Source organism: Hemitrygon akajei, chromosome 3 (genome assembly GCF_048418815.1).
Source record: "Hemitrygon akajei chromosome 3, sHemAka1.3, whole genome shotgun sequence".
Lineage (NCBI taxonomy): Eukaryota > Metazoa > Chordata > Chondrichthyes > Myliobatiformes > Dasyatidae > Hemitrygon > Hemitrygon akajei.
This window is the reverse complement of record NC_133126.1, coordinates 61,333,903-61,353,496: the sequence shown is the minus strand read 5'-3', so window position 1 is coordinate 61,353,496 and position 19,594 is coordinate 61,333,903. Positions and strand designations below refer to the sequence as shown.

General features: G+C 39.1%; 1 protein-coding gene across 11 annotated transcripts in view; it reads left to right on the top strand.

Moving 5' to 3' along the window:
- ralgapa1 (Ral GTPase activating protein catalytic subunit alpha 1) overlaps window positions 1–19,594 on the top strand; it is a 202,987-nt gene that overhangs the window by 126,851 nt on the left and 56,542 nt on the right. For all 11 annotated transcript variants that reach the window (XM_073039975.1, XM_073039978.1, XM_073039977.1 and 8 more), the window contains one exon: window positions 12,299–13,163. In XM_073039975.1, coding sequence (XP_072896076.1) covers window positions 12,299–13,163 — 865 coding nt within the window. The remainder of the gene's footprint in view (window positions 1–12,298; window positions 13,164–19,594) is intronic.

Sequence of the window (19,594 nt, the reverse complement as noted above, 5' to 3'; positions counted from 1 at the left end):
GCAAATTAACCTTCGGGGAACCCTGCAAGGACTCCAAGGTCCCTTTGCACTTCAGATATTTTTAATTTCCTCCCCCTTTAGAAAATCGTCTATGCTTTTATTCCTTCTACCAAAGTGCATGGCTATACAGTTCCTAACACTGTTCCATTTGCTGCCACTTTGCCATTCTACTAATTTGTCCAAGTCCTTCTGCAGCCTTCCTACTTCTTTAACACTTCCTGCCCCTCTGCCAGTTTTCATATCATCCACAAACATGGCCACAAAACCATCATCCATATCATTGACATACAACCTAAAAAGAAGCAGTCCCAACACTGACCCCTGCAGAATTCCACTAGTCACCGGTAGCTAGGCTCTCGTTATTCCCACTCTTTGCCCCCTACCAATCAGATAATGCTCTATCCAAGCTAGTATCTTTCCTGTAATGTCATGGGCTCTTGTCTTGTTAAGCAAACTCGTGTGTGGCACTTTGTCAAAGGCCTTCTGAAAATCCATGTATATAACATCCACCAATTCTCCTTGTCTATCCTGCATATTATTTCCTCAGAATTTTGTCAGGCAAGATTTTTCCCTAAAGGAAGCCATTCTGACTTTGACGTATTTTATCTTTTGCATCCAAGTATCCCGAAACCACATCCTTAATAATCGACTCCAACATCTTCTCAGCCGCTGAGTTCAGGCTAACTGGCTCTGATTGGGACAGTGTAGTCATTTGCAAACTGTACTTAGCCACACAATCATAAATATAATGTGAGTAGAGCAGGGAGCTAAGCCCTGTAGTACACCTGTGCTGATGGTGAGTGTGGAGGAGATGCTGTTGCCAATCTCTACTGACTGGGGTCTTCCAGAGAAGAAATCAAGGATCCAGTTTCACAGTGAGGTACTGAGGCCCAGCTCTTTGATCTTGGTGATGAATTTTGAGGGGATGATTGTGTTGAATGCTGAACTATAGTCAATCAAGAGTATGCTGATGATTGCATGTCCAGAGCTGAGCGAAGGGATAAAAATAAAATGGCATCAGCTATTGACTTGTTTATGATGGTAGGCAAACTGGAGTGGATCTGGGTCACCACTCAGGTAGGAGTTAATAGACTTCATGACCAACCTCTCAAAGCACTTCATCACAGTTGATGAAAGTCACTGAGGCAGGTTTCCATGTTTTTCTTGGGAACTGTTATGATTGGGCAGATACCAAAGACTTCCAAAATGAGTTGAAGATGTCCATAAACACTCCAGTCAGTTCATTAGCACAGGTCTTCAGGGCTCGATCATGTATGCCAGCTGGGCCAGATGCTTTTCAGGAATCACCCTCCTGAAGGATATTCTTATGTCAGTCTCAAAGACTGCGATCACAGGGTTGTCCGGGACTTTGGAGGTTCATGAAGTTGCCTCCATATTTTGTCAAACATGTCAATTGGTGAGTATTTGGGTGCGGCAGTAAACTTAGCCTTGATGGTGAAGCTTACATCCAGTGTATGGAGAAAGGAAAAGCTTTGGTAAAACTGGTTTATGTATTGCCAACCTTTCATCATGGTTCCAAATCATAGAACTTCTTGCACATTAAGACTGAGAACCTTCACCAGAAGCAAAGGTGCAGCTCAAGGAGGTAGCTCTGGAATTCTGGAAAGTCTCTAGGAATAAGTGATACTTTGCCAGTTGCCACACTCAGTAAATGGGTAGAAATTGTAAAAGATCAACCTTGCTGTTTTAAATGGTATAATTATCTTGACAGACCTTCTATATTTTGTGTTCTTTTGAAGTAGCAATTGGTTTTAGGTCTGTTACTTTTTTTCCCCCACATCTCCTCAGCCCCATAAGCCCCTATGGGGACATAAGCATAAAAAGTATCATAGAAAAATATATGATGGAGTAATCATTTATAGACTGTGAACAGAGAAGATTTAAGGAGAAAATGACCCGTGATACTTGATTTTACTTTAAATTTTTTGTTTACTGAAATTTCATTTTCTTCTGTGAAATGTATTAATTTTAATAACTTCTGAATTTTATTTTTTTCTTTGAATCATATTCCAAATGTCAAACAAATTTGAATGTGGATAAAGCTCTTCTGGTTTACTAATAGAGATTTTCCAGACTTCCTAGTTTTGGCTAATAGATTATGCACTTATAATGCAGCCTGTTTAACAAAGTTTCCAAAAGATGTTTAATAAGATGCTGTAAAATAAGAACTGAGCATAAGAGTCTAGCTTTATGCAGCAGAGATGTACAAACCCCATTTCCAGAAAAGTTGGGATATTTTCCAAAATGCAATAAAAACAAAAATCTGTGATATTTTAATTCACGTGAACCTTTATTTAACTGACAAAAGTACAAAGAAAAGATTTTCAATAGTTTTACTGACTAACTTAATTGTATTTGGTAAATATACACAAATTTAGAATTTGATGGCTGCAACACACTCAACAAAAGTTGGGACAGAGGCATGTTTACCATTGTGTTACATCACCTTTCCTTTTAATAACACTTTTTAATCGTTTTGGAACTGAGGATACCAATTGTAGTAGATTTGCAATTGGAAATTTTGTCCATTCTTGCTTGATATAAGACTTCAGCTGCTCAACAGTCCGTGGTCTCCGTTGTCTGATTCTCCTCTTCATGATGCGCCATACATTTTCAATAGGAGATAGATCCAGTCAAGCACAAGCACTCTGTGTCTACAAAGCCACGCTGTTGTAGCTCATGCAGAATGTGGTCTGGCATTGTCCTGCTGAAATAAGCATGGACATCCTGGGAAGAGACATCGCCTTGATGGCAACGTATGTCTCTCTAAAATCCTAATACACACCTCAGAGTCAATGGTACCTTCACATACATGCAACTCACCCATGCCGTGGGCACTGATGCACCCCCATACCATCACAGATGCTGGCTTTTGCACCTTTCGCTGATAACAATCAGGATGGTCGTTTTCATCTTTGGCACAGAGAACTTGACGCCCGTTTTTTCCGAAAACTAGCTAAAATGTGGACTCATCTGACCACAGCACACGGTTTCACAGTCTTTCGGTCCATCTGAGATGAACTCGGGCCCAGAGAACTCACCGGCGTTTCTGCATAGAGTTGATGTATGGCTTCCTCCTTGCGTAATACAGTTTCAAGTTGCATTTCTGGATGCAGCGACGGACTGTGTTAAGTGGCAATGGTTTTCCGAAGTACTCCCGAGCCCAGGTGGCTATAATTGTTACAGTAGCATGACTGTTTCTTAGGCAGTGCTGCCTGAGGGCTCGAAGATCACGCGCATTCAACAGTGGTTTCCGACCTTGCCCTTTACACACTGAGATGTCTCTGAATTCTCTGAATCTTTTCACAATATTATGTACTGTAGATGTTGAAAGACCTAAATTCTCTGCAATCTTGCGTTGGAAAATGTTCCTTTTGAACTGACTAACAATTCTCTCATGAATTTTGGCACAAAGGGGTGAGCCACGACCCATCCTTGCTTGCAAAGACTGTGCCTTTGATGGCCGCTACTTTTATACCCAGTCATGATACCTCACCTGCTACCAATTAGCCTGCTTAATGTGGAGTCATCCAAACCGGTGTTACTTGAATATTCTGTGCACTTTTCAATCTTATTTTAACTCTGTCCCAACTTTTGTTGAGTGTGTTGCAGCCGTCAAATTCTAAATTTGTGTATATTTACAAAATACAAGTAAGTTGGTCAGTAAAACTATTGAAAATCTTTTCTTTGTACTTTTGTCAGTTAAATAAGGGTTCACATGAATTAACATATCACAGATTTTTGTTTTTATTGCATTTTGGAAAATATCCCAACTTTTCTGGAAATGGGGTTTGTAATTGAGAGGGTTTTGGTGGTGAGAAGTGTATCCTTTTGGCTGAAGAGATTAGAACTAAAAGACACAAACCAGGGGTAAGGAACAGATCATTTAAAAATGTATGAGGATGGTGAATCCTTAGAAAACATACTTCCAAGGAATTGTAGAAACTAAAACTTAGTCATGGAAAATGTATATAATAGTAAAGCTGAAACATAAATATCAAAAAGTATAAACAGTAAAAGACATAAATGTTTTTTAAAAACCCTTGTATGTTGAAATGTTTGTGTGGGAATTGTAACAGTGCAGGCTACAGCAAAGGGTTAAATTGCTAACATAAATTAGGCAGAAGGAAACAAGGATGCAGAGCCTAAGCAGCTGGACAGATACAGATTAGTCATAATTATATTGAAAAGCAACATAGCCTTAACTGGCTGAATGAAGCATTCTTGGTGCTAAATTCATCTTGTCATTTTACCCTAAAGTGAATTTTTTTGCTCTGTCTGTTGAGGGTCTCTCTCAGTTTTATTTTCTTAAAATCCAGGTAGTTTGCACTGGATTTTCTTGCAGGAAACCTATTTCCAGGGAATTATTTTTAAATATTGTTTTTTAAAAAATAAGATAGTCCTTTCTTCAATTTGTTTAAATCTTAAGTCAAAGTTGCTGATAAATTCTTTGAAATTAAAAGTTGTGACAATTATTTTTGTCCCAAAATTTTGCAACAAAATGAGTGGTAGTTCCCCATCTTCTAAAATAGTCGATTCTTACCAAAATATATGTAAATATGGCAGTGTTTCCCTGAATCTACCAGTTTTGGACTCATTTTAAATTTGCTGTCCTTCCAGAAACTAAAATTATTTTCAGAGTCATTTGCCCAAAGTTTGTCATAAAAGTGTTCTTAAATCTAACAAAAAGTAATTTTAATCTTTGAGGTCTGTTAAATATTACATGATTCTGTTGTCAAATAATCTCTTGTTTTAAATCTTAAAATGATTCAAAATAACTTTTAGTTTCCTTAGGCTTATTTTTATAGTAGACAAAATGTATAATTTTGAATCTTACATTTTTGCTTTAAATATAAAATGCATTTAATGTATATGTGAATAACTGGGTCTTTTGTCTAGATGGAAAAACAAATCCTGATGTCCAGAAGCAAACAAAAAAAATTGAAACAGATGAGTTCAATATCTCTCTGATAGGCTTTAGGTACTGCTATTCACTATTCATACTGAGTTTCCTTAAGGGCAACAAAATGATATTACAGATTAGATAAATGCTGAGCCCTTTTGCTACGTGCTAACAGCAGGTGATTTTTCTTGCCCGTGGCATCTACGTGATGCTTTTCAGAGGAAGAAAATTACTTATCATCACTGCATTGTCCGAAGCATGTTTCATTCTTTTCAAGCAGTTTGGAACCTTTGGTGAAGTGCCAAACTATTCTAAACATAGCTGTTCCTAATAAGCTCAGCATTAGATTCAACAAGCTTGATTGGTGGTTGTCAGTAGGATAAGAGGTAATTACAAAATACAACAGCAATGAAGCAAGGTAGTTGGCAATTGTCCAAAGCAATGCCCTGATAGAAAAATAAAGATAATCATCTGCAGCTTACAATCAAAAGAAGGTTTGAAAAGGCTTCTGACTGCCTATTGGTATTCTTACTTTTTAGGTCATTTATAGAGAATTCAATAAATGCAGTAGAAAGCTTAATTAGAAGATCAAAAGATTTCATCTTTATATTTTACTTCTAAGTAGCAATGGTGTGGGGAAATTATTTGCTTTTACACTATTCATTTTATCTGCTGTAACAAAATGACAAAGCTGCAGAATTATTGCAGAGCCTTTACTACCTCATACACATCCATGTATATATTTATGTTCTAAGATAAAGCTACTGCGTATGTTAAGTTGATTTCAAATATACGAAGTTCAGACCGCCAAACTCACTCTAATTTGTTCTGCCATTGACAATGGAAGGGATTTAATAAAATGTATTTCTATCTTCCATCTCTGTTATCATTTCCTGTTGTCCTATCTCTCTGATGTCAGAAACTCCAAAGTTATCATGTTGCACAGAATGTCATCAGCAGGTTGTTTAACCTTCATTTCTAACCTGATTTTTGTCTGATCTATTTTATTAAAAATTTATTGACACCAATTGACTTTCAGTTGGAAGCCTTTTCAATTCATACGCTAAAAGAAATGGAAAGGAATTGTATTCTGTTATTTAATGATTATTAACTTGTACATTTCAGTTCAAGTTAAGCCCCTCTACTTTAAAAGCTGAAAAGGTCACCATCTAAATAAGCAATTATAGTAGTTAATCTTTATAATTTAAATTCTAATGAAATCACATTTTAGATTATCACCATATAATACATCAGCACTACTATAAGAACAAAATGTACAAAATATAATTTTACAGATGTGGATTTTTGTAAGGATTTTTTGATAGTTGAATTATCTTGCTTCAGTAAATGTATCTTATTGATAGTTTCAGGTTAACCATTCTCTGTAAGTGTCTACAGTTATCTGTTTCTGTACAGTTGTATATACTTAGTCTTTAGCAGTGTTTGGTTAAAGGCTTTATTAATGGCTGTATACACCACATCTGTAGATTTATACCAGCTAGTGTATTATTTCCTCAAAGAGCTGTCACATTTTGCAAGACTGACTACTTAAGTAATGGTGTGATAATGCTGAAACAAAAACTGAAATGCTGGAATGCTTTAACTCATGAAAGAGTTTATAACACGAAATGTCAATTCAGTTCCTGTATTCACAAATGCTGCCTAAAGTGCTGACTGTTTCCAGTATTTTCTGTGTTTTCAGATTTCCAGTATCCAACATTTTATTTAATGATAATATGACAATGCTACCTACAGATTAGACTTGCTTCGGGAAATTAAAATGATTGTATTCCTTGTGCTTCTCAAAATCAACAAATTCCACTGTACTCTGAAAAGAGACACAAGTGTGGACTAATAGTCATTTTTATTACTAAGGACTTAATCAACTAACGTTCCCAGTGTTCTGCTTTTGTGCATTTTAGGTTATCTTTCTTGATCTGGTCTTGTTCTCTGATCTCTATTTTCCTCCTTCCCCTATCCCCCCATTCACAAATTATTTCTTCATGCCTTCTCCAGATTTTTCTTACCCTCTTGCTATTCATTGCATGCCCACTCCCATATCCTGGATTTGCATTCCTTGCACTATTTTGCTGTCATCTCCTAACCCTCACTCCCAATTCCACCTATCCAAGTAGACCTCGAGCTGACAAAGAAATGGTTGTTTCAGGCTTTCACCAGGCTTCTGCTTAGCCACAGCCTAACTCCATTGTAGTGTAATGGTGCTGATAGAAACTTAGCCTCCAGGTGTGTGCACATCAATAGAAGTGCATGTATTTCCTACCACTGGCCACTCAGCACCAGCCCAGTGGTGCTTCTGAACAATTGTGGAGCATGCTTTGTGAACCCTAATATAGCGTTTCATTGGCGAACTGTCTTCAAAACTTCGAGAATACAGTCACTCATTTGTAGGCATGCATGTGGTTCTTTACATTTAAACTTTTTAAGTTGGTGTTTGCTCGTAAGATTTAGAATACATTGTGTCAAATAAGGCACTACTGAAATACGCTTTTTCTTCACATGCTGCCAGCTGGTTTTCAATTTTGCAAGTGGAAATGCAAGGTTATTTGTGTTGGTGGTCCATGGAACCAAATATACATGGTTTCCATGTTTTACTACTTTCTTTGTCATTGACCTTGAATCCGTTCTTAAGCACTTGAGAATTCATGTGCATTGCCTTTGAACAAATGCATACCTTGCAACATTGTTGTATAGCTAATAGATAAGCCTTTGGTCAGTTATCACCATTGTAGTTACTGTCAATATGCATGGTACATAATCATTGTACCTTTTCACTTAATAGTCTACTCTTGATCCAATATTCCAACTGTTCTTCCTGCTTTCCAAAAGTTAAGTTTGTACTTAAATGTATTTCTCCAAATAGTTGTCTCTAAAATACTGTTCAGATAACAATTAAGATCAATATGCTGGGTTTAAAAAATCACTAATATAGAAATCCAATTGTGATCCACTGCCTTTGTTTCAGTCTTGAAATATCTCAGTATTCATAAATATTATCCTGATTTTCTCTGAGCAACAGCGGGATTCTGTCATATTTTCAGGGTCAGCTGCTCCATTATGGCAATTATTTGGCTTTTGAAAGATGGAAATTAAATCAATAACTCTTCTACTACAGAAAATTAGTAATAATATTCAGCAAAAATTCAGAAAGATACGCTCAGTAGCTACTTTATTAGGAACCTCCCGTACCTAATAAAATGACCAAGTGACCATTGAGTGTATGTTCGTGATCTTCTGTTGCTGTTGCCCGTCCACTTCAAGGTTCAACATGTTATGCATTCAGAGATGCTCCTTTGCAGCACACCACTGTAGTAGTGTGGTATTTGAGTTACTGCCACCCTTCTGACAGCATGAGACATTCACCTCAGATCTCTCATTCCCAAGGTATTTTTTTCCCACAGAACTGCCGCTCACTGGATGTTTTTTGTTTTTGGCACCATTCTCTGTAAACTCTGGAGTCTGTTATGTGTGAAAATCCTAAGAGATCAGTAGTTTCTGAGATACCCAAACTACTCCATCTGGCAACAACAATCATTCCACGGTCAAAGTCACTTCGATCACATTTTATTCTTGTTCTGATGTTTGGTCTGAACAGCAACTGAACTTCTTGACCATATCTGCATGCATTTATGCATTGAGTTGTAGCCATATGAGTGGCTGCTTATATATTTGCATTAACAAGCAGGTGTACAGATGTACCGAATAGTCACTAAGTAGTTTCGTTTTATAAACCAATCTTTTGCTGACCCATGGGGTTATTAAATTATTGACTTTACCAGAAACCAAGAAAGCATAACAAGCTGGAGAGAGAGTGAGTTGGGTGGGAAACAATAAAATTCCACCTAAGTACATGAACATTTGTAGGAAGAAACATTAAGAACAGCCAAAACATCAAAAAGCTAATTTTTTCTTTCATGTTAAGGTTTTCTGTACTTTAACAGCCTGGATTTTTATTTATTTATTTTTTATTTAGCAATACAGCATGAAGTAGGCCCTTCCAGCCCTTCAAACCATGCTCCTCCAGCAACCCCAACAAACCTGATTAACCCTAACCTAATCACGGGACAACTTACAATGACCAATTAACCTACTTTCTATGTCTTTGGAATGTGGGAGGAAAGCAGAGGGCCCAGAGAAAACCCACACATTCTACAGGGAGAACATACAGAGACTCCTTACAGAACAGCGCCAGAAATGAACTCTATAAACTCCTGAATACCCAAACTGTAATAGCATTGTGCTAACCGCTATGCTACTTTAGTGCCCTTGGAGAATACTGGAGAATGCAGAGATTTCAGCATGAAATTGGTGGCATTCCTCAGCATAACTGTAGATCTGTTTAAAGACTCCTATGAAATGGCTTGTACTCCAGAACATCCCAATGGAGTCCAGCAGGAGGGTAGGATTTTTCTGAGATCATCTCAACACACGCTATGGAATCTGCTTTCTGCTCTGGTGGCGCAGGTTCTGCAAGATCTTTAAATTCACTCAGGAATGTCAGGAAAAACAGAAAATTTAAATGTCCTTTTGTTTTGCTAAATATTTATATTATATTACTCTAAATGAGAATCAGGATTATTACCATTGACTGTGTCATGAAATTTGTATTGCAACTGTAGTACAGTGCAATACACAAATTACCATGAATTAGAAAAAGAATATATATTTTAAAAAGTGCAAAAAGAGATCATAAAAATGAGGTGGTGTTCATGGATCTTTCATAAATCTTATGACATAGGGTAAGAAGCTATTCCTAAAAAATCTGTGTATGTCTTCAGGGTCCTGTACTACCACCTGATGGTAGTAATGTGAGAGGGCATATCATGGAGGGTCCTTAATGATGGATACCATCTCCTTGAGGCATTGCCTTTTGAAGGTGTCCTTATTGGTGGGGAGGTTCGTCCCCATGATGGAACTAGCTGAGTTCACAACCCTCTGCAGCTTTTCTGATCCTAGCATTGGCCCCTCAATTCCAGATGGTGATACAACCATTTAGAATGCTCTCCACAGTACATCTGTAGTAATTTGCTATAGAGTTTCTGGTAACAAACCAAATTTCTTCAAACTCCTAATGAAATATAGCCACTGTCATGATTCTTCATAATTGAATCGTATGTCAGACTCAGGATAGATCCTCACAGATATTGACACCCAGGAATTCAAAGCTGTTCATCCTTTCCACTGCTGACCCTCAATGATAACTGCTGTGTGTTCTCCCAATTTCCCCTTCTTGAAGTCCACAACCAATTCCTTAATATTGCTGATGTTGAGTGCAAGGTTGTTGTTGGAACGCCACTCAGCCAGCTTATCTATAATCTCATTCCTGCATACCTGCTTATCACCTGAGATTCTTTCAGTTTATGGATGATGTTTGAGCTGTGCCTAGCCACACAGTCATAGGCGTAGAGAGAGTAGAGCAATGGGCTAAGCACACATCCTTGAGGAGTGCCTGTGTTAATTGTCAGTGAGTAGGAGTTGTTATTTCCGATCTGCATTCATTGTGGTCACCCAGTGAGGAAGTTAAGGATCCAGTTGCAGAGAGAAGTGCACAGGCCTGGATTTCGAGTGATTAGTACTGATGGATGATGCTGTTGAATGCTAAGTTGTAATCAATAAACAGCAGCCTGACATAGATATTGTAGTTGTCCAGGTGGTCTAAGGGCAAGTGGAGAGCCAGTGAGATTTCTTCCACCGTACATCTATTGTAGAGGTAGGCAAATTGCAGCAAGTCCAGGTCCTTGCTCAGGCAGGGATTAATTCTAGCCATGACCAACCTTTCAAAACATTTCATCACAGTAGGTGATAGCCAGGTACACCATTGGAGTCTGACACCTTGCAAGGGTTCACCTTCTTAAAAGATGTTCTGCTGCTGGCCTTAGTTCCACTTAAGGATGTTTTAAAATCTTTCTGAACATCGGAGATATTTGTCATTGAAATACTGTATGTTTTGACAGCAAGCCAAGCTGAAGGCAGGGCTTTACTTTTCTCAAAGGCTTTTCTGAGTTTTATTGTTTCGACTCACCTGCTGCACTCCATTATATCAGTTAAATCCTTGCCACTGCTCAAGGACTTGACACCATATGGATAAAGAAGATTTTGGATTCATCTACTTTAAGCCAGACAGCTGGTGATTGCATGTGTTAAATCACCAGCTGTAAAGTCTGGGATAACGTATTGTTATTAAGCTAGAAGTAGAGCTCCATGACTGAAGCTGGAACATGTGAAGTGATTTTTGTTTTAGACAAAGTCGGTGTCATCAACATGTGAGTGTGTGGATTAAAGATTTTTCACTTTTCATCCTAATTAGCAGTGAGTCTAATACATTGTAACTTAAATAGGTTGTACAATTTTTGTCCCCATTGCTTTATTCCCTGACATGAAGAAACATTTCAGATACTTGTACACACAGTGTTGGAGGAACACAGTAGGTCAGACCGCATCAATGGAAAATAATAAAGATTCAGTGTTTCAGGATATTACTCTGTATTTCCAGCATCTGCCGAATCTCTTGTGCTTGTGTCAAAAACTTCTACTTGCCTTTAAAATTAATTAAATATTAACATCTTTTAAAAAGAATTAGAAATAGAAAACATCATAAACAATTAGATAAAAAAGAAACTTAACAATGTTCTCTTTTTGCCTCAAAGCTGTACTATTGGGGCAACACAGTAGCATAGTGGTTAGCACAATGTTTTACATTTACAGGTGACCTGGGTTCAATTCCTGCAGCTGTCTGTAAGGAGTTTGTACGTTCTCCCTGTGATTGTGTGGGTTTCCTCCGGGTGCTGCAGTTTCCCCCACAATCCAAAAACCTACTGGTTGCTAGGTTAATTGGCCATTGTAGATTGTTTCATTATTAGGCTAGGATTAAATCGGGATTGGTGGGCGGCGTAGCTCAGGGCCGGAAGGGCCTATTCTGCGCTGTATCTCAATGAATAAAGAAATATTCCCATTGAAATCGGTGATATGCAGGTCCTCCACCTGATCTTATTTGCATAGATACTGGGGAATCTTGGCAAGAACCTTTGTCCTTTGTTGTCCTTTAAACAAAGGGAACCTTTTGCTGAAGTACACTCAGGAAGGGGCTAGCAAGGCATGGGGATCAAGTTTGGGACTTGGATTTCCACATGTGCTAATAAATTCAAGGCTGAGAAATGCAAGGAACTGTCAGTATTTATGAGCAAAACCCAGGCCTATGTTTTAGATTGACCATACAGTCTTTGTATCTTTTAAAATATGTTCAAATTGAGTCAAGCACAATAGATTATACTATATATTTTTAATTTACTTTTTTAACTGGTGATTAAATAATCAATTAGTGAAAAATTTACAATTTTTTCCACTTTTTTCTTGTAGTGAGGAGTCGCATACAGCAAGGTTTGATTTCAGTTGCTGCCCGGACTGTGATAATACATTTGGTAAATCATGTTGGCCATTATCCATTGAGCGGTGGCCCAGCAATGCTGACCAGTTTGATAAGCGAAAGCCATGACAATCCCTTTACTGACTGTGCTGAACTTTCCCCAGAACTTTTTGAGAATCCAAACCTCCAGTTTTTTGTGCTGAACAGTTCTACTCTTATTTCATACTTGGAAATCCCTATCGAGGGTAATATTCCCGGAGGAGGGATGTCAGCTGGACTCTCAACAGCTACCTCAAATGTTAGAGTGGTGATGCGTGATATATCTGGTAAGTACTCCTGGGATTCTGCAATTCTCTATGGACCACCTCATTGCTGTCAACAAAGGCAAATTGCTCACAAGTTCACAAATCTTCATAAAGAAGAACAAATGGCTGAATCAGTCTTCAAAGAGACAGAAATTACTGATGTTGACTTAAGTGAATATTTGGTACCTCAAACAAAAAGAAGATGCAGAGAAATGGTGCCATCGTGGGATGTAATTCATGATGATGAAGATGCCTTGGATGAGATGTTGCAATATCTGGGTTCCACCAGTCCAGAATGTCTGCAGAGAGCTGGAGTGCAGCTTAACATCCCGGCTCCCCCTCCAGTTTGTATTTCAGAAAAACAGGAAAATGATGTGATCAATGCAATCCTAAAACAGTACACTGAAGAGGAAGAATTTGTGGAGAAGCATGGCAATGACCTGAATATGAAAGCAATGGAGCAGGAAGAACCATCCCCACAAGAACCACAGTCTGTCTTTTACTACTGCAGGATGCTGTTAAATATTCTTGGCATGAATTCTTGGGACAAAAGGTAAGATATTTAATAGGTTGTATTTATATTTTAATTGTAATATTTTTGCATTGTATTTAAAGTTGTGATGTCCTTAGTCAGTTTATGCATTTTTTTAAAAGAAAAGCAAGAACACTTTCTTGGGCAAAAAATATTGTATGGTTTCTGCAGTTGTTTTGTAAAGCGTGGAAAAAGAAATGGACCACTAACGAATGGAAATCATGCCCAGCAAATAAATTGAACATTTTAACCATATAACAATCACAGCATGGAAACAGGCCATTCCGGCCCTCCTAGTCCGTGCCGAACTCTTAACCTCACCTAGTCCCACCTACCCGCACTCAGCCCATAACCCTCCACTCCTTTCCTGTCCATATACCTATCCAATTTTACCTTAAATGACACAACTGAACTGGCCTCTACTACTTCTACAGGAAGCTCATTCCACACAGCTATCACTCTCTGAGTAAAGAAATACCCCCTCGTGTTTCCTTTAAACTTTTGCCCCCTAACTCTCAAATCATGTCCTCTCGTTTGAATCTCCCCTACTCTCAATGGAAACAGCCTATTCACGTCAACTCTATCTATCCCTCTCAACATTTTAAATACCTCCATCAAATCCCCCCTCAACCTTCTACGCTCCAATGAATAGAGACCTAACTTGTTCAACCTTTCTCTGTAACTTAAGTGCTGAAACCCAGGTAACATCCTAGTAAATCATCTCTGCACTCTCTCTAATTTATTGATATCTTTCCTATAATTCGGTGACCAGAACTGTACACAATATTCCAAATTTGGCCTTACCAATGCCTTGTACAATTTTAACATTACATCCCAACTTCTGTACTCAATGCTCTGATTTATAAAGGCCAGCGTTCCAAAAGCCTTCTTCACCACCCTATCTACATGAGACTCCACCTTCAGGGAACTATGCACTGTTATTCCTAGATCTCTCTGTTCCACTGCATTCCTCAATGCCCTACCATTTACCCTGTATGTTCTATTTGGATTATTCCTGCCAAAATGTAGAACCTCACACTTCTCAGCATTAAACTCCATCTGCCAACGTTCAGCCCATTCTTCTAACCGGCATAAATCTCCCTGCAAGCTTTGAAAACCCACCTCATTATCCACAACACCTCCTACCTTAGTATCATCAGCATACTTACTAATCCAATTTACCACCCCATCATCCAGATCATTTATGTATATTACAAACAACATTGGGCCCAAAACAGATCCCTGAGGCACCCCGCTAGTCACCGGCCTCCATCCCGATAAACAATTATCCACCACTACTCTCTGGCATCTCCCATCTAGCCACTGTTGAATCCATTTTATTACTCCAGCATTAATACCTAACGACTGAACCTTCTTAACTAACCTTCCATGTGGAACTTTGTCAAAGGCCTTGCTGAAGTCCATATAGACTACATCCACTGCCTTACCCTCGTCAACATTCCTCGTAACTACTTCAAAAAATTCAATAAGGTTTGTCAAACATGACCTTCCACGCACAAATCCATGCTGGCTACTCCTAATCAGATCCTGTCTATCCAGATAATTATAAATACTATCTCTAAGAATACTTTCCATTAATTTACCCACCACTGATGTCAAACTGACAGGTCTATAATTGCCAGGCTTACTTCTAGAACCCTTTTTAAACAATGGAACCACATGAGTAATACGCCAATCCTCCGGCACAATCCCCGTTTCTAATGACATCTGAAAGATCTCCGTCAGAGCTCCTGCTATCTCTACACAAACTTCCCTCAAGGTCCTGGGGAATATCCGGTCAGGACCCGGAGATTTATCCACTTTTAAATTTCTTAAAAGCGCCAGTACTTCCACCTCTTTAATTGTCATAGGTTCCATAACTTCCTTACTTGTTTCCCACACCTTACACCATTCAATATCCTTCTCCTTAGTGAATACCAAAGAGAAGAAATCGTTCAAAATCTCTCCCATCTCCCTCGGCTCCACACATAGCTGACCACCCTGATTCTCTAAGGGACCAATTTTATTCCTCACTATCCTCTTGCTTTTAATATAACTGTAGAAGCCTTTCGGATTTACTTCCACCTTATTTGCCAAACCAAACTCGTAACTTCTTTTAGCTTTTCTAATCTCTTTCTTAAGTTTCCTTTTACATTCTTTATATTCCTCGAGCAATTCCTTTACTCCATGCTGCCTATATCTATTGTAGACATCCCTCTTTTTTCGAACCAAGTTTCTAATATCCTTTGAAAACCATGGCGCTTTCAAACCTTTAACCTTTCCTTTCAACCGAACAGGAACATAAAGATTCTGTACCCTCATAATTTCACCCTTAAATGACCTCCATTTCTCTATTACATCCTTCCCATAAAACAACTTGACCCAATCCACTCTCTCTAAATCCCTGCGCATCTCCTCAAAGTTAGCCTTTCTCCAATCAAAAATCTCAACTCTAGGTCCAGTCCTGTCCTTCTCCATAATTATATTGAAGCTAATGCTATTGTGATCACTGGACCCGAAGTGCTCCCCAACACATACATCTGTCAGCTGACCTATCGCATTCCCTAACAGGAGATCCAACACTGCCCCATCTCTAGTATATTTACCCAAAATATAATCATTTCTCCAGATCCTGTGTAGGTAGCAAAATCAAATTACCGCATTCTGGTTACATTCCATAGATTTGTGCTGAAATTTCAAGAGGAAGCAAAAAAGCATGCAAATTATTGATAGGAGTAGTGGTGTTTGCATTTGGCAGGGATTAAAACTGAACTGTAAATGGTATATGATAGATGGGTAAGTCTGGGGAAGCTTTTTTAATCCTTAGAATGGGTAAGACGTGACTCATGCACATCAGTGTATGATGTGTAGGGGGTGGTCAGTTGAAATAAATGGCAAAGGTGTCTTCAAGGGAAGCTAAATAAGCACGTGACAGAGTAAGGTAAAAGAGAGTATGTTGATAAGAGTTACCAAGACTTGGGGAGATGTGTGATGTAGAACTCTAGCATGAACCTGTTTTTGTCTGTAAAACTACTAGATACTCTTGTAGACATACTTCTGAACTGTGATTGCTGCAGTCTGCAGCCTGTAATTTCCCTTTTGAGGATATTCTTCTGAACTGACTAAAGGATCCGGTGCTTTTGCAAACTCCTGAGGAATTCAGCAAACCATACTCTTGAAAGTGCATACAGTCCTGATGGCGGAAGACATCATGGTTGACTCTGTTTCTCTCTGCTGATTAAAGCATCAAGAAAGATTAAAATTGTCAAGGACGAGAGCGGAAGACTAACAGGTGTTCCATGCTGACTGCCAGTATTTGACCCATCTCTCTCTTCGCTACTCCCATCAGGCAGGTGATGCAGGAGTCTTGGGTCCCACACTAGCAGGTTCAGGAGCAGTTGTTGCCCTGCAGCCATCAGGCTCCTGGAAGGGCTTCACTCGCCTCTGTGCTGAACAGGCTCCGCAGCTGTGAACTCACTTTCGGGGACTCTGCAGTTCATGTTCTGTGTGTTTTTCTTTGCCATTTGCACAATTTCATCGAGGCCAAGGGAGAAGGGCAAACTGGTATTCAGCTCACCTCTCTCCCAGGTTTACTCATTTCAGCACTGATCTGACTCGGCAGCTGAGACCTGCAATTATTGATACTCACCTCAGACCTGAAATGGCTCCTTGACTGTGGACTGCAGCCATTTAGCTCCTGGACCAACTTCTTTGCTTCAGCGCTGAACTGTCTCCATGGCTGTGGACTCACTTTCAGGAACTCTGTGGTTAATGTTCTGTGTATTATTTGTTTACTTTGTTTACACAATTTATTTTTTTAAGCACGTAAGGTGTTTCACGATCTTTGTTGTGTGGGGTTTTCTAATAGGATCTATTGTGTTTCTTTGTTTTGTGGCCACCTGCAAAAAGACAAATCTCAAAGTTGTGTCCAGTATACATACTTTGATAATAAATGTATTTTTAGCTTGACAGTTTTCCAATAGCAGACTGAGGTTAATTTTCTGACCTTGTATCTATTCTGTCACCAAGGCCACTTGCTTCCATGTTGATGTTGTTTGCTCTAATTCATACATACCTTCGATTCATCTGTAAGTGAAAGCCCTGTCCATGCCTTCATTGCATCCAATTCTGATATGTTCAGTCTCCCACTTTCCACACTGCATAATTTCTCATTTATGTTTCCATAAAAACCCTCCCAATAAATGAGATGTATGTTCTGCCAGCTTTGGCCTCTTGCATGTCTAATGACATATTCTGCATCCTCATTGTCAATCAGTTTGTAATAGTCACAGAATTACAGAAATTTACAGCACTGAAAGGACCATTTTGTCCACCATAGCCAATTTGAACAAAAAAACATTTACACATTACTCCCATTTTCTGGCACTTGGTCTATTGCCTTGGTTAGTGCTTTTTAAGGTCGCATTCAGGTTCTTCCCAAATGTTAGAAGGCTTGTGTCTCCGAACATTTTGTTTCTGAAATCCTTTTTCCCTTTGGCAATAAAAAAGATTTCCTGGACTCTAATCCAGTCACGTAGCCTGGTTATTAATAATTTTGTAAATGGAAATGCGTCTTTCCTGTTTTCAGGAATTTCATATACTGTTATGAAATTTTGTCTCATTTTGCTTTGATCCAAAGACCATAAGGCAGAATTAGACCATCTGACTCATCGAGTCTGCTCCGCCGTTCAATCATGGCTGATGCTTTTTTTCTATCTCCTCAACCCCAGTTCCTGGCCTTCTCCCTGTAACGTTTGATGCCATGTCCAATTAAGAACCTATCAATCTCTGCCTTAAATACACCCAACAAACTGGCCTCCACAGCTGCATGTGGCAACAAATTCACCACCCTTTGGCTAAAGAAATTTCTCCGCATCTCTGTTTTGAAAGGGTGCCCCTCTATCCTGAGGCTATGCTGTCTTGTCCTAGATTCTCCCACCATGGGAAACATCCTTTCCACATCTACTCTGTCTAGGCCTTTCAACATTCAAAAGGTTTCAATGACATCCCCCCCCTCATCTTACTGAATTCTAGCGAGTACAAACCCAGAGCCATCAAATGTTCCTCGTATGATAACCCTTTCATTCCCGGAATCATCCTTGTGAACCTCCTCTGAACCCTCTCCAATGCCAACACATCTTTTATAAGATGAGGGGCCCAAAACTGTTCACAATACTCAAGGTGAGGCCTCGCCAGTGCCTTATAAAGCCTCAGCGTCACATCCTTGCTGTTGTATTCTAGACCTCTCGAAATGAATGCTAATATGGCATTTGCCTTCCTCACCGCCAACTCAACCTGCAAGTTAACCTTCAGGGTGTACTGCACAAGGACTCCCAAGCCCCTCTGCATCTCAGATTCCTGGATTTTCTTCCTGTTCAGAGAATAGTCCACACATTTATTTCTCTATAACTGAAGTGCATGACCATGCATTTTCCAACTTTGTATTTCATTTGCCACTTTTTTGCCCATTCTCCAAATCTGTACAAGTCCTTCTGCATCCTACCTGTTTCCTCAATACCACCTGCCACTCCACCAATCTTTGTATCATCTGCAAACTTGTCAACTAAATGATCTATTCCATCATCTAAATAATTTATAGACTGCATAAAAAGAAGTGGTCCCGACACCGACCCCTGCAAAACACCACTAGTCACTGGCAGCCAACCAGAAAAGGATCCTATTATTCCCACTCGCTGCCTCCTACCAATCAGCCAATACTCTAACCGTGTTAGTAACTTTCCTGTAATACCATGGGCTCTTAACTTGGTAAGCAGCCTCATGTGTGGCAACTTGTCAAAGGCCTTCTGAAAATCCAAATATACAACGTACTCTGCAACCCCCTTATGTATCCTACTTGTAATCTCCTCAAAGAATTCCAACAGGTTTGTCGGGCAGCAACTTCAGTTAAGTGAGTCTTCTAAATGTAGTTCTCCAGCCTGAATAAAATCTTTTTAAAAAAATCTTACCTGCACCTTTTGTAATGCTGTCGTGTCCTTCCTGAAATGCAGTGGCATTTTGCACTGTTTCCACTGTAACTTATCTCCCTGTTCATTCTTACCCCATTTAAACCATTGGAGGCAAGTTGATCCATAGACCTTTGTTACAAGTATTAAGCCTCAATAATGATCAGGTAAATAGGGAGAATGTCTATTTACCAAAAGTACCTTTATTGGCTCAAATAACAAGTATATGAATTTGAAAAACTAATTACCCATGTGCACACCCACTAGGTTTCCCTGACCCTCCATGAACGGTCAAAGAAGAGAAAAGGTAATACCCAGGAAAAGATGTCTATGTTGGCCAGGTGTTCATCTTGATCCTGATGTAATCTCCACGTTTCCGACGTGGAGTGTTCTGCTTCTGCAATCGGCGTTCTCCACAGAGTTGTCCCTGTCTGAGCTCCCAACATCCTCCATTCTTATTCTTTTCCTTATCAAATCAATCTATAATGT